The sequence below is a fragment of the Anthonomus grandis genome, chromosome 2 (assembly GCF_022605725.1).
Source record: "Anthonomus grandis grandis chromosome 2, icAntGran1.3, whole genome shotgun sequence".
Lineage (NCBI taxonomy): Eukaryota > Metazoa > Arthropoda > Insecta > Coleoptera > Curculionidae > Anthonomus > Anthonomus grandis.
In genome coordinates, this window is record NC_065547.1 from 46,408,444 (window position 1) to 46,424,948 (window position 16,505).

At 31.6% G+C, this 16,505-nt stretch overlaps 1 protein-coding gene across 4 annotated transcripts in view; it reads right to left on the reverse strand.

Annotated features, from left to right (window-relative positions):
• The window catches only part of LOC126750361 (polyamine-transporting ATPase 13A3), an 85,328-nt gene that overhangs the window by 45,081 nt on the left and 23,742 nt on the right, over nt 1-16,505 (reverse strand). For 3 of the 4 annotated variants that reach the window (XM_050459946.1, XM_050459943.1, XM_050459944.1), the window contains 2 exons: nt 4,686-4,909; nt 3,505-3,686 (listed from right to left, as the gene is read on the reverse strand). In XM_050459946.1, coding sequence (XP_050315903.1) covers nt 3,505-3,686; nt 4,686-4,886 — 383 coding nt within the window. In that variant the 5' untranslated portion in view covers nt 4,887-4,909. Of the gene's footprint in view, nt 1-3,504; nt 3,687-4,685; nt 4,910-4,966; nt 5,100-16,505 lie in introns of those variants that run through there. The other variant, XM_050459945.1, reaches the window with a different exon arrangement.

The following is a 16,505-nucleotide window of genomic DNA, read 5'->3' on the forward strand; positions in this document are numbered from 1 at the left end:
AGATGATTTGTAAAAACCATAGTTATCATACTGGACCTAGAAATATCTATATGACTATTCATGGACCATGGAGACCTAAAGAACAAGTTGCAATGTAGCTGGAAATATTACAGTCATACAGCTTAAACCTAGAAATGTTATTTATAAAGAATAATTAACAAAAGGACAAATAGATCGAGAGGTTGTTCGTGGAAGAAAATAATTAATACAAGTAATACCACTTAACTAATAGTAATTCGAGTATTAAAGCCTGGATGAAAACGAACAAACTCAAGGATAATAAATAATATTCTAATAAATATGAATAATGTAAGAGATATAATACAACAGATGTAAGAGACTCATCTGATGAATCAAGTAAAATCAGTACTTTTTGCAAGTGTCACCAATTAGAAAACTGTGACAATTGGTGAGGTTCTATTGAAAAGTGTGTTGAGTTTGACATCATTCAGAGTTAAAATTGTTTAAGAGTCAAGAAGAAACCTTCTTAAACAATTTGATTTTTATTCAAAACTGTTTTAAAAGATCTGAACTGGTTGGTACTCATCAAGCATAAAGAAAATATGGGGAAAACATTCCTTTGTCTATCTCAGGGCAAATGTCAACTGGACTAGTTGAGAACAAAACTTTTAAGTGCCTGCTATATGTAAAAAAAATAGCAGCTAGTGATAGAGCAATAAACTCCTCCAGTAACCCTTGCAAAAGTATGTGGCAAACTATAAATTTTAAAGGAAGTAAGTAAAAAAACAAAGTTGTTCTTGACTTTAATGGTTATTTCGCAAAGATAGCTCATAAATTGATAAATGACATGTCAAGTTCTACCACGCCACCACTTTAACACTTAAGAAATGTGACTTTTATATCTAACCGATTTGAAGGTAAAGACATATGTAAATGTATTAAAATTAATATGCGTATGCTCTCTCTTATCACATCTGTGTTTAAGAGGAGTGACAAGGACCAAGTTACAAATTACAGATCATTTCATTGCTATTCAATACTTTGAAAACAACAAATTGTTCAGTGATCATCGGACTTCAATTAACAATCACTTGACAATTTCTTAAAATTATACATTATTTAATTTTATATAGTCGCATTTGGGACTAGGACACTTTTTGTTATTGAAGTCACTGTTTTCACAAGGTTTTAAGTCATTTATTGACCAGTTTCGGTGCGATATATTTAAAATGTCTTTCTATTGGTCTATTTGCTAGAAGATTTATTAGCATTTTAGGGAAATTCTTATAGAATATTGTAGAATTTAGGACTGATTTTTTGTTTAAAAACAAAATCCTGTGCAGTGGGAAGGAGCACAATTACGGTTATTCATGAACTTGTGTGATGGGCTCATTTAGTGCCCTATTCTGCGACTTCAGCAAGGCTTTTACTTTACTGGTTGGAAGTTAACCAGTATAAGACGAATGCGCATACAGCAAAATTTGATTCTAATAACTTGGGCCTATGCATCTCCAAGAGTGCTCTTACGAAACATTCAATTATCAATGAGGGGATCAAAATATACACTCACTTGCCTCTAGAGTATAAGAATATTAGTGATGGTAAGACCGTAATGAAATAATTGTTTTGTTGTTTATGACTTTTATATATTATATTGACTATTTTATTGCCAACAACTACGTTTTATCATACGTCTTGTCACTCATTTAATTGGTCATAGACTCAACATTAGTATTCGTCTGTCTTCGTAAATCGATTTAATTTATGTTTTTTCTTGTCTGTTTTTGTATTGGTTTTATCATTTTAACGATTTTAGTTTCTGTATATTATTTTTCTTCCGGCTTTTTAAAGGAGTATGTTATACACTCTTTATATATAAAAAAATTTTTTTTTGAATTTCAATTATTCAATTTTAACAGTGTTCTCTATACAGCTTCAAGGTGTTTAATACGACAATCATAATAAGGAGACGAAATTACAGACTCATACTCAAGCGAGGAACGAACCAAAAAGTTATCAAGTAATTTGAAACAGTAAGGCTATGCAATGTGTGATAAGAAAGTTAACTATTTATCAGCAAAAACACATAAATGTTTAACTGTATCAACTAACCTAAGTTCATTATTGTAAATTTTGTATTGAGAATTAATAATTTTATTACAACCACCAAACTAAATACATACACACTTTTTTGCAATCAGTTCCATGTTATTGCCATTACATTACTCAGAAATAAATACTATTTAAATCCAATTGACATAGCTCAGCATCAAGAGGGTTTAAAATTATGAGCAAAAGCAAGATGCTTTGAAAGAACAATTACATCACTAAAATGTCTTATGAATGAGTTAAAAAAGACGGGGTTCAAGATTCGAACCCTGAGGCACACCTAAAGATTCATCAATACCATTAAAAATCTAATTATTTGTCCTGACTAACTGTGTGCGACCAGTCAAAAAACTATGACAAAATTCGAAACCAAAGTCTCACCGCGGCCCATAGCCCCAAACTTCATAAGGAGATGATTATGGCTAATCTCATCAAACGCCTTTGAGAAGTCTCTTCTACACATCTCTCAAAAAAAAAAAAAAAAGATTAAATCATACTCATCAGTCAACAAGTTAGTCACCATAGATCTAACCTGAAAAAAACCACGATGATGATCTAAGCAATTTACTAACTACAACAACCTATCAAACAGCTTAGGAACTACAGACTGAATGCATACTAATCTCTAGTTACGAATTGGTGCTAAAAAGCTTCAAATTTCAGAAAATTTGCCTGATTCGTCTGTCAAGCAAAAATTGAAAAGGTGAAGCAAAGGCATCATAGAACACGCACAGTTTTTAAGAAGAACAGATGAGGTACAAATTTCATCAAGCATATCCAACAAAGGAAAAGGACCTACAATTTAAAATTTAATCAGAAGTATTTCTGACAAGATCCCTGTATGTAGTTTTAAAATACCTGGCAAATAAGTTCACAATATCTCGACCATTACGACTTCAATATGCATGCTACTGGGGTAAAAATTAGATCATTCAGAGAGTATTTTCAAAAATATCAATGCATTTCTTGTTGACCAAAAGTAGTATACGAATTCATGGTAGCAAGGTAATTACTAATAGCATCAAAATCTCACTTTACATAATCACTTAAAAAATGCAATACATTCAGTTAAAAAAACTGTTAAATTTAATTTTTAATAAAAACGTTTTTAACCAAGGAAATATTTTGTATATGTATTGTTATTTTAGAAAATTGACTACGATGACCAAGCAAATTTATATCACGTCCTAATAAAAATTCTAAACCAATTTTTAAAACAGGCAAAACCTCATATATTTTTTGAATGATAAAAATTTAAACAAACAATACCATATGACGACAAACTAGACAAAACAATTAGCATTTTTCTTTATGGTTAAAAGAAAAACAACAGAATTAACAATTCAACATCTAAACCGCATAATTTGCATAACAGGTAACCAAACAGCAGCAATTTCAAATAAACACAACAATCGACTAAATTTTTTGACTTACCGATCAACTTCTCGAAAATCACCCTTTTCAAAATGCACCGATAACGACTGCGGCACCATCACTTCCGCGCTGTTATTTTGGTGCAATACGTCGTCGTCCTGCTCCATTTTCGCCACACTTTCGGGCGTTAACACTTTCAAGGGCTTCACGTGGTAAATTTTATGTTTCCCGTTGTATAATTCCTGTCAAAGACACGCTTTTACAACTTTGTTTTTAAACAATTTTATTACGAATCACGAGACAGTTTTACCACTAACTAATCAGAACCGTTTATTTTACTCTCGACAAGTATTTCCCTAATGATGTTAACAAGATTGGAACTGTTTTTATCGTTAATCTAGTTTAAAAACGTCCCTGTCTATACGTATAAGCGTGTAACCAGTTATCTATTATCAGTGTCTGGAACAGTAGTTTTTCACCATGTTTCAAACATGCATACAACGTGAAGATTGTATGTCAGTATATATTCTGAAAATTGTTTAAAATGAGCAACAATTGGCCTAACGTTATAGGATGATAGATATTAAGGTAATCCATCATGATATATATGGTTGAAAGAATATGAACCAAACAATTAAAGAACAAAAAGGAATAAAAATCCAGCAAAGTTAGAAACTAGACCTTAGCAAATGGATAAATTAACTAACTGATAACCAAGAAAATTAAGTATTTTTATTTCTAGCCTGCATATCCTTAATGCGCTGCATATTATTAGAAAATAGTAGTAAAGTAGATTTGTCCAGGGTTTTTAAAATCTCAACTTTTGCAATATCCTGTTTAATAAGTAATACATCTTTGCTCATCTTTTTTTTTTTAATTTATTATTCTGGTCGAACCAATACATAGTAGGCTTAGTACAGCAAAAGTTTGAGCATAGATTAGTGCATTCCTTTATTAATTGTTTGCTGATTAGTGTTTACAGTATAATTATAACAAACATGGTTACTATCTAATTTACTTGAGAGTTTTATTCGGCAATGTATGCTATCACCATTAGGTAGAACACTATGTATTTTTCAAATATAACTTCAATGACCAACTTACTCCAAAATTTTTTGAAGTGCAACAAGTATCTTAAATGTTTAACAGAGTAGACCTAAATATTCAAAACTGTCTCGTGATTTGAGTGTCACACCAAAGGCTCCAACCATAGAACTATACTAATTTTATTTCGAACTTACCAGTATCAAGATCTTCTCGGCTTCTTCGATACCGCAACTGACAGACGTGGAAAACAAATATAAATGGGGTATCCAATGGTAAACCAGTCTGAGAATGCCGCAAGTGAGTACGAAACCCAGGTAGGTAAGCGCTGTCCTCACTTGACTGGTGCGATAATAAAAGATCTCCATCTCGTCATCTTGACCTCTGTTGATGTACATTTTGGAGTCATCTGGTTTGGAACCTGAGGTACATAAAAAAGGGATTTGTTGTATAAAGGCTAAAATTATAATTGTCTTACCACTGCAATTGACACCCATAGAAATGAATGAGTGTGCTTAACGCTAATGTCAGTCAATCACTGATTTTGGCAGAACAATATAAATTAGCAATTGTCTGTTATCAGTTAGTCAAATAAAATCTTAAAGATAAGATTCGTAGTAAAGGAGTTCGTTCGTACGTGTGACAGGCTGAAGATTTTTATTTTCCTAACCTGATAAAACACTGAACCTGTATAGGTGCAAATACAGAATGCAAATAATAATCTGCTAATGTGACTTGTGCATGTTTTAAAACTGACTTTAATTATGGTGTTTTATCACTTGAAATGCTCGTTAGTTATACCGTTCATGGAGGAAAAAATTACTGGCAGTAAATATTTAAAACCGGTATCAGTTTTAAGGCTTATCGCTTAATAAAACCCCACAAAATCATCGCACTTACGACAAAACTGCACTGTCTATAATATAAATCGTGTCTTCGTTCGACATACTTTTTCAATACCATATTGAGAAGAAAGTTTTCGGTTCTTGTGTTATTATGAAACCTTGCACTTCCAAATTGATTATTAGATTTTTTGCTTATACAAATTGGTTGTATTCGGGTTAAGGCCATCGGTAATACGGTCTTGTTAGATTTTAGATATGCCAAAATCAAGTTTGAATGGGTTATAATACACCAATGATTTTATAAAATAAATGACTTCATTATTAAATGTGGAAATATAGTTTTTGATATTTATAAGGGTGAATAATCTGAAGTTAAATTCAATACTTTTGTTATCTGATTTATAAGAATTGAGGGGCTTGAGGCTACAAGGTACATAAGCCACATTTTACTGAAAATCGAGATTTTTTTATCATTTAACTAGACTTTAAAGGTCACGAGTCATTTTTAAAGTAATTTAATAAGAACCCAAATTACTTTCTTGTCTATGCAGAGTAAATTGGATATTTTCAGGCAACAACAAAGCATTCAGACAATTTGTCTAAAAGTTATGTTAGTTCAAATCAGTATAGCAAACAGAGATTATTATCCAACTGATAGTGACTAACTGAATCTAAAATAACGATAACCAAACAAAATTGTGTATTAAACAATCTCAAAAAAGAATTTTTTGGGTGTCCAATAACCAATTTGTATAAAAACAGTAAAATTTAACTTAGGAGCAGCTAACAACTATATAGATATTGGAGAGAAACTTGTTGCCATATGAAAAAATTCAAGTATTGGATTGGCCTGCCCGATCACCTGATTTGAACCCTATGGAGAATTTTTTGCCCCACTTGGAAAACCAAATTAGAAAGAAGGTTTTTTTTGTTTATATTTTAAAAAGGTTTTCATGCATTCGTTCGCCACGGTAAGTACTTTTAAAGACTATTGATATTTAAAAATGTGCTTAATAATATTTTTAAACTTGAGTGTTTCTTATTATAACTAAAGAATTTATAAAACTTCTTTTGTACTAAGAGTTACCGACTATCATCTTTGAATGTATTTTATTAGTAATAGAAAGTGTAGTTTTATTTTACTAAAGTCCAACGTTTTTCACAAAAGTTACTAAATGTTGCTTATGTACCTTGTTGCTCCGAGCACTTCAATTGTATCTTTTGCAAATAATAACTTGGAGACTATATTGTAGTATTGACTGAGGCAGGCAGTAAATTCTGTTATTTTAATTAAAGATACACAAACGGAGTTACTTTCATCAAACAGTTTTAAACTATTGGGCATTACTTTTGACCATGATCTACAATGTAATTTTCATGCAGTTATTCTTTCCAATAAATTAAAACCTTGTTAAAATTTCTTTCACGGAATTGTGGTAAAGCAGTTCTTTTAACTTTATGTTACCTATACTAATTTTCATTGCTTTATGCTATATGGGATTCTGAAGTGGGGACTGAGTTCTCTAGCTTCAAGGGTACTTCTTATTCAGAAGTATGCCATCAGGATCATTAGTAATATTAAATTTAAAGACTCATTTAAAGAGAATAAAATCCTTACATTCATTGGAATTTAAACTCTTGAATAAAGTATTTATTTATATAAAAATAAACCAATTTTTCAAGCAAATGGATCTGTCCAGGTATATAATACCCATATAATGCTCACCAAACAGCATTTTATTAGAGAAACGTTATTTACAATGCTTGCCAGATGTGTATAATCACTTGCACCATAATATACCAAATGCCCCAAGTATATTTATTTTTAAGAAAGGAATTTTTTGACTGAGAAAATCAGCCACTCTCTGGATGAGTTTTTTCCAAACATTTCCAGCAGCAAATGTTTGTATTGGTGGGTATTTTTCTGGCACTAGATAATTAGTTCTATTTGTAAATTGGAACTTAATTTGTGTAATAATTTAAATAATTAAAATATTTGTGTTTAATAATTAATACCAATGTATGTAAGATATAAAGGGTGTCCCAATAAGAGCGCACGTTTTAATTGGTAAATAAGTCATAATTTATTTTAAAATGAGTGTTATTTATATTTTAATGCAAAGCTAATACACTGCAATTAAACGTGAAAAATAATATCTGGCAAATGGCCGCCTCGACTTTCGTGACAGACTCTTATTCGTTTTGAGAAATTTTCAATTACATTTTCACATAATTGCGGCCCAATTTCGCTAATAATACGTCTAATTTCGTTTTTCAACTGTGGAATTGTTGTTGAGTTATTAGCGTATACGAGAGATTTTAAAAAACCCCAAAGAAAAAAGTCACAAGGCGTTAAATCGCATGATCTTGCGGGCCAGTTCTGGTCTCCATTCCGTGAAATGACACGACCGGGAAACTTTCTTTGCAACAATTGAATTGCTTCACGTGTAGTGTGACATGTCGCACCATCCTTTTGGTACCACATACCGCCCGTATCCATACCATTTAATTGAGGCCATAAAAACTCAGTGAGCATATTACGATAGCGTTCGCTGTTCACGGTAACTGCATTTTCAGCCTCGTCCTCTAAGAAGTACGGTCCAATTACTCCACCTGTCCAAAGTCCGCACCAAACAGTGACTCTTAATGGATGCATTTTCTTCTCATGAATGACTCTAGGATTTTCTTCGCCCCAAATTCGGCAATTTTGTTTATTAACAAAGCCATTAAGGTGAAAGTGTGCCTCATCGGTAAACAAATTTTTTTTCGAAAAAATCGACATCTATTTGTTGTTTTTGCAATAGCCAAGAAGAAAATGTACGGCGCGTCGCATGGTCCACTGGCTTTAATTCTTGGGTCAATTGAATCAATCAATCTTATGTCATGTTATGTAAATAATCTTGGGTCAATCTTATAGGCATGTTAATGAAGATCTTTTGTTAGAATTCGGTGGGTAGTGCTCTTCGAAATGTGCAACTGCTGTGCACGATGACGGATAGATGTTCCCGGATTCTCGCCAACACTTTCACGCGCTGCGGCAATATTTTCAACAGAACGGCTAGTACGGTGACGCACTGATGTTTTTACATCCACGACAGAACCATTTTGTTCAGTTATCAATTATTCTCGACGTGTCGTGTGATTTGGTGCATCGTGTCGACCAAAAACGCCCCGCAATTTTCGAACTATTTCCGCAAAACATTATCCATATTTGTAGTGTGTTAACAATAATAATTCGTTGTTCGACCGTATATCGTTCCATGGCTACTAATCGCAAACTGTTTACATTATTCTTTTCAGTTTTTTTTTTTGACATACTGCGATAAAAAAAGAATGCTGCGCAATTCAAAACGTGCGTTCCTATTGGGACACCCTTTACAATGTGGCTCTTAATTGTCCTATCTCCCTCTCATCTTTTGAAGGCGTTTATATAAAAATTTTAAATTTGGCACACATCATAAGCAACCTAAACATTATTTTTTGTTTCCTAGCTCGTTTTGCAAAAGTTAAAAAATAAATATAAATAGAGAATGAATGCTTTATCGCCCTAGAATATTAAGTCATTACTACATTAAATCCATGGCAAAATGACAGCCTGTAAAAATTTTATTTTTCGCATTTTTATTTCGATTCAAAATAATTAAACTTTAGTTAACACAGAAATGTAAATATTTCACTACAAAAGATGTTGAAAATGTGCACCATTAACTTCAAGGCAGTAAAATAATCTATTGGAGAACAATTCCCGAACGTTTTGGAAAGTGGCAACATCAATAATGCGACATGCGTCAATTATTCTTTGACGCAGATTCTGGCTGGGTATCGTAGACTTTTTTTAAGTAGCCCCATAAAAAAGGTCCAGAGGTTTAGATCGGGCGACCTGGCTGGCCACTCGGTAGGCCCTCGACGACCAATCCACCGATTAGGGTAAGTATTAGTCACATTTCTGCTAATGTGAAGCGTCGCAAATTCTTGAGGATTGTCTTCAATAATCTCAAGGATCAGTGGTTGTACTGCATTTTCCAACATGTTTAAATAAAGGTCCCCTGTCAAATTTTGGTCTAAAAAGAGAGACCCCACAATGTGATTCCCTAATATGCCAGCTCACACATTTTTAACATTCCAAAGACTTTATTTGCTTCAACTTAAAGATAGATTTCATTATCTTGGCAGAAATATTAACAGGCAAAGTCCTTTATTTCCTACAGGCACTCCTTATTTTATTTATTTATTTGGAGGGATCAGTAAACCCTGACACCCATTTATTGATTTATTAACTAATTTACTAGAAACTGTGAATTTTTTTCCTGATCACTATTACAAACTCAAGTTGATGTAACGCCTAGGTGTGAAATATACACTTGTGTGCGTTAGTTATCGCTTGTGATTATTAATTTTTCAGAAACAAATAAATTTAATAACCTTAAATACTACAATACCTAATCTATTAACAGAATTCCATAAGTCGATCAGGATCATCTTCTGAGAATTGATGAACTGTTTGAATTTTATATGGATGAAATTTAGTCAAAGTCAAAAATGCTTTATTGTTCAACATAAACATGTCGTAAACAAAGCCACTTATAAACTACACTTAAACTACCTACCTTAAGATGTCAAACAATTAAAAACTTTTTTCCTTTCAATTTCATGTTAAAACTGAGTAAAGAACTCAATTACAATCACAATTTTTAACAAGTAGGTCTAAAATGAGTCACTATAGAACTCCAGCAAGGAGTAGTTATCTATTGTCAACAGCAGTTTCTTTAAATGGCACTTAAACATCTTAGGACAAGTTGCCCCTCTGATGTTTTCTGGTAGGTGGTTGAAAATTTTTATTACCTCATAGAAAATTGAGTTCTTGGTTAATGCTGATGTTGGTATTGGGAGATTTAATGTTTTTTAAGTACCCTTTTGACAGAATCAGAAGTTACATGTACACGTACACCAACTGTAGAAGTAGACTGTTGTGGATCTCTTACCATAGCTGCCATAATATCAACCTGTTTTTCTTCTGAATAGCTGGCTTTTACGTACATTACCATTTCCACCGTAAATGAAAATAATTTCAATTTTTTTAGCAAGGAGACGTGAATCAGATATTCTCGATTAAATGAAGATACAAATAATATTGCTTTTAAATTAAGGTATTGGTAAACAAAATAATTTTGTGTGGAACAATAACTTTTATGATAATAATGTAACATTGACATTGACAAAAAATACTAGGGACCAAAAAATAGTATTTAGGGTGCTAATGATTTGTGCCAAATTTGAAATTTTTATACACTGGCCAGCAAAATTAACACACCACTACATTATTACGAATTATTTTTGGAAATTTTAGAAAAAAAATGAAAATATTTATTTTACTAGTATTATTCATTATTTACCCTTAAAAGGCATCTAGGAATGAAAGGTCTACTGAGTGTGTACTATGGGATAGTGTACCCTCTCTTGACCTCACATGTTGCTGTTTGGGGTAATAGATCAGAGGCACAAAGCGTATTTGTATTCCAGAAAAGATTTATGAGACTGATTTCTGGTTTGAAATATAATAAGAGCTGCCGTGAAACATTTAAAAAATATAATATTTTATGAAGGGATTAGCTTATTTAATCAACTGCCTGCTTCTTTAAAATGAATAGATAACTTCAATATATTTAAAAATAAGCTAAAACGGCTTATTATAAGTTCTGTCGTCTATGATATCAACGAATTTAGCAACAAATTGAAAGTTAGTCCTGCCTAGTCAGTGTCTGTACTTTATTAATACTTTTGTGGTTATTTCTAAGTTTTATATGTGTATTTTAGGTTTTTTTTTATAATAGTTTTACTCTTTTAAGTAAGTTAGTTAGGATTATCCGTTTCTTTCTCCGTAAAAGATAATACGGGGGGAGGGGGTACAATTAAGAGCCGCACTGTATACAACCTTTAAGTCGTCAAGATATTTGAAGTTATTAATGATATTTCACTCTATATCTCTTCAAATTTTCCAAACAAATGTTATTTATGTTACTGAAGGCTTTAAATACATCTAATTCAAAAACATTCCGAAAGAGTATCTGCAATTTTCCACTGCTGTTGAATGATCAAAATTAGAAATACTACTGATATTATCTGTCCCTTAAATAGCCTTAAATGTTCCGATTTAATACAATCGTTTTATTTCAATCTAGAATGTTTTAAATCATTGATTATCGTACATGCTTATATGAATTAATAACGTGTTGTATAGGGGCAAGACAAGTTCATTGGCCCACTTATTGAAGAAATTCCATCATATCCAGCATACATTTTGAAATTTGATGTTATATTTAGGACATCAGCAATGCTGACAGTAGTTTTTTTGTAACTTAGAAACGCTAGCGAGTTATTTCTAGAAAAAATTCTTCCACATTGCCTAGGCAAATTTTTTTTTAGTTTTAGTTTTTATCGGCACTTTATGTTATTTGTGTGTATATTTCATATATTTTTTGTTGTTTGTTCTCACCTATTTCATTTTTTTTTGTTTTACAGCTTTGTTCACAATAACAAATGTTTAGAACAATAAAGCATATAATGCTATAAATAATGATACAGGAAAAGTTCTATAGTCTGTAGGTCCGAGAGTTGTGTAGTCATAAAAATAGAAATTACTTTTTCTAAACATTAAATCCATCAGAACTTTAATGCAAGATTTGTAGACCTAAATGTCCCCCATACATAGATTCACTAATATAAACTGAAAAATTTCAAAGGGCTTCAAAATAGAACTTCTAAAAGTGCTTCCTTTCAATCAATCAATATCAATAATTTAAGTAATAATTTTCAAGTGATTAAACTAACCCAAACCCTTACAGTTTGAAAGCAGGACCATTGCAGAAAACCGTATATTTCCAATTATTTTTTTCATATTCTTGACCTTCTGAATCCAAAACTTTGAATAAAAAAATCCTTTAGTTCACACATGTTAAATTAGAAACCATTTGGTTTATAAATCACTATAGTTAGACGTGCATGCGTGCTTTTTCATTAATATAGCAGTGAAAATTATTCATTGTAATAAATAGACGAGTCTAATCATTTCTTTCTTTGGGCAATATAAAGTCTCAAGAAAAATAGGAAAAACTGGGTAACAGTGAGACCCCGGGGGCGTATCTAGCGTATCATATCGCAACCGATATTCACCCGAAGACGACTCGTAAACAGCGCGTGTGAACGCACTGTTTCAACCAAGGCTTCGTAAATAGCGTTCGACATCGCATAATGTGTACAAATTATGCCATTTATTGTTTCTTATCCCCTTATATAAAAAACTGTTAAGTTTTTCTAAAAAAAATACAGATACAAAAGGTGTTCCTACAATATTGATCTATAATATTTTAATATTGGTATATTTATTGCGTCCTTATGTACAGGGTTATGACAAAAAGTTGCGTAGTCTCGACATATTTTGTTTAATATATTATGGATATAGTTTAAATTATTGTTTTTGAGTTACTGATGTTTGAAAAAAGACATTTTGCAGGAATGCAAAATATAAACTTGGAGAAAAATGACTTTCACATTCATATCTTAGTTGCTAATAAGGTATGCTATGATATCAGTGACAGAATACTCAAAAGTTGCTAACAAATTGTTTTTTTTGTTCTACCCAGTAGTTGGTATCATCATAATCATTATTAAACACTTCAAACCGTTTCCATTTTATAGTCTTTCAAAATGCTTAAAACTTTTCAAACGTGTCGGTTACTCAAAAAACAGTTGAAAGTAGACCTTTACCAAAATGTGTCAAGAATCAACAGTAGATTTAGAAAATCTAGAAATATAAAATGAAGTTAGTTGCAACTAATTTTTGGTTAATAAAGATAAGTAGAAATAAAAATCGACATGTTCGAGCGTTTTTAAAAAATACAAATCCCTGAATTTTAGGCGAATTTGTTCGGACTTGCGCGTTCTCACTGTATATTTAGAGAAAGAAAACGAAAGGTTATTTAAATAGTAAAATTTGTAGTATTCCATATAAAAGTAGGTTTTTCGTTACAAAGCTCAAATTAAAAGTGGGATCAATTTTTAAAATAAATGTTAGAATCATACAGAAAAAAATACACCAAACGTATAATTTGTTTTAATACGTTTTTCTAAACGAAAATTTACCTATCCGTACAACGTACATACATTATTATATGTTTAGGCAATAGAATATTTTAATGTTTGCTAATTAATATAAGCTTTGTTCTATAGGCCATTACTGAATATTTGTTTTTGTCAAGTAAATAATAGTAAATTATAGAGAAATAAAATAAATACTCCATAAACTAAACAAAAAATAATACTATTATTTAAAATGAGGAACATTCATATTGCGTATTAAAAGATAGAGGAGATAAGGACAATTATTTATTATCTATTTCGTGCTTCCACTGCATATCTACTTTGCAAACTTGTTATCTGCTAGTTGGATATTTTGTTGAACACATGCTTGCAGATTATGAGGGGCTTTCAATTTTTTCTTTGTCAAAGATGCAACTTTCCTCCCAGCTTGAAGTTTTCTACGTCCGCAAGCATGGACCTGCCTTCTTGCGGTAGACGTAGGTTGCACCGATATTTTTTTTTTCCTTTTCTGGATATTTTTTGATGTGTAGACGATCTGACGACTTGAAAATTACAAGGTTTAAAAGCATTATGCAACGAGCTCATTAATGTGGAAGAAGAATTGATATTTTTATTATACGAGTTTATGCAAACTTCAACTGCTGGTCTAAATCCATCTGGATCATCATCAATGGACTTCTTGACCGTATTGCCAAGTTGACTTAAAAAATTTTCCCATTTTTCTTTTACATTTTCTCTTTTACTAAAATCTTCTGTTTCTTCGCTAGTTCTAGTAGCTTCACCAGTTTCAAGCGATTTATTTATTATAGTGTTAGAATTATTTAATACTTCAGTGCTAATGTCCTTTTCTTTTATTTTTCTTGATTTAGAATGCGATATGGCATGCTGTTTACGTAATTCTGGTCCGCATACATGCGTTCACGCGCGCTGTTTACTTAACGAACTTCGGAAGCATTCGCAGCTTTTCGGCGTGCAATACGCTACGCTAGTTACGAATATGACCCGGGGAACAGTAAGACCGTTGATTGAATATTTGGGAAGATACGCAACCTTATGGGCTAAAGCGTGACCGCAAATATGCGTGAAAAATAGATGGCGATTCTCTCCAGTATGCGCGAAAATAATTTCGTCCGTCGCTTCTCATTAGTAATCGGCCGATCATCCGAGTCGTGTGGGAGAGTTTTTGCACAGGTTCGTGTTTGCCGTATTGCAATTTGGTAGTTGTTAAAAATTTTTCTTGGATATCATAATCACAAATAGATAGATATATGTAAATGTGTTTAGTTTGTGAGACGATGGCTCCTTTAAGCAAAATTAATCAGTGTGCGTATATTAATTAAGACTTTGATTTATAACAACCTAATATGGGAATCTCAAAATCTTATTAGAAAATCTTTAAAAAAATATAATTATAAACCTCACAGAAAATTATCTATTTTATCTACAAAAATCAATCCGAACTCTTAAAAATACTGTCTCTTCATGTCTATGAGAGCCATTTTCTCTTTTTCTTTTTTTTACTTTAAGAAAAATTTAAATCAATATATTATGTTTATGGTCTTTAGTGTTTTAAGTATTTTCAATAATTGTTTTCATGATGAAATTCATTCATGAAAAAGATAAAAATAAAGCCTAAAAAGCCTTTAAAGTTATTGAGAAACTGGTTATAGTACGAATGGTAGCTTTCCTAATAAAAAAAATAACATATTAAATGAATGTCGAGTAATGTTTTCATTCCTGGAGAGATTATATTTGAGCTTGAAGAAGGTCACTTTGCTGCAGCGGTATTCTGCGACTTCTCTAAAGACTTTGACTGTGTCAACCATGGAAATTGCTCGATAAGCTTTCTAGATATGGGTTTAGGGGAGTTGCTCTAGAATGGTTAAAATTTTGTTTTGTTAGACAGAAAAAAGTTTGTTTGGCCAAATGGCAGTTTGTCTGAACTTTGTGTAGTAAGCAGGGTTCGTTTCTCGGTCCTATTTTATTTCTATTGTATATAAATGACCTGGCGTTTCTCCAGATAAGAGGATTCTTCACTATTTTTGCAGATGACACCACTATCTTATGGGCAGACAATAATAAAAGCACATTAACAAAAACAATTTCTACAGATTTATTAATGATTAAACAGTAATTTGATGCTAATTTGTTGTCTTTAAACATAGATAAGACTAAATTGTTAAGTTTTTATGTTCAGAGCAGTTCATGATTCACAAGAAAGAATTGGAAGTGAATAATTTTAACAGATTTCTTCGAATTGTTATCGATCATAAACGTAAGTTTTATGGAGATATGTCAGGAGGCAAAAACTGGCTAGACGATGTTATGCTGTTAGAGTGGTTTTAAATGAACTGAAATTGATATCTGCAAAAACGGTCTATTTTTTTTTGTCGAAAGTTGGAACTTACTTTCATACAAAAATACCTACAGTATAGAATAACATTTTGGAGTTGCATTAGTAAACGGCTTTTTGACTCGATGTTTTTAAAAAACGAGCCATTAAATATATGTGTCATAAATCTCCACAGGACATGCAGACCCCTATTTAAAGATACTTTCCTTGTGTTGCTTGTTTATTGTTGAGTCTGCTTGCCTAATATATAAAAAATTTAAATTGTATCTTCAAAATAATGGCTCCTTAAAACGTTATAATATCAGAAAAGAATACAATATTCCAATGCCTATCCCGAAAAGTGAACTAAGAATTCTCTTATTTACTTGAGCATAAAAATTTTTAATCATTTTCCAAATGTCATAAAAGTCTCTAGAAGTTCTCCTCGCTTTAAAAAGTTCTTAACGAAACTTCTTAAAAGCAAGTATTTTTATAGCATTAGAATTTTTTTAAGATTGTTAGGAACAGGCCAATAGTATATAATTAGTTTTTAGTAAAGATGTAAAGATTAGAATTTGTGATGTTACTCTAAAAAATTTTTAAGTCGTCTTGCTTTGAAATTGAAAATACATTTTGTGTTTATACTAGTATGTTGAACCCACTATTGTGTATTGTTTTTAAATTATGTGTTAGTAATATGTCGATTAATGTGCCTATTTTATATCATAGAAGTACCATGTCAA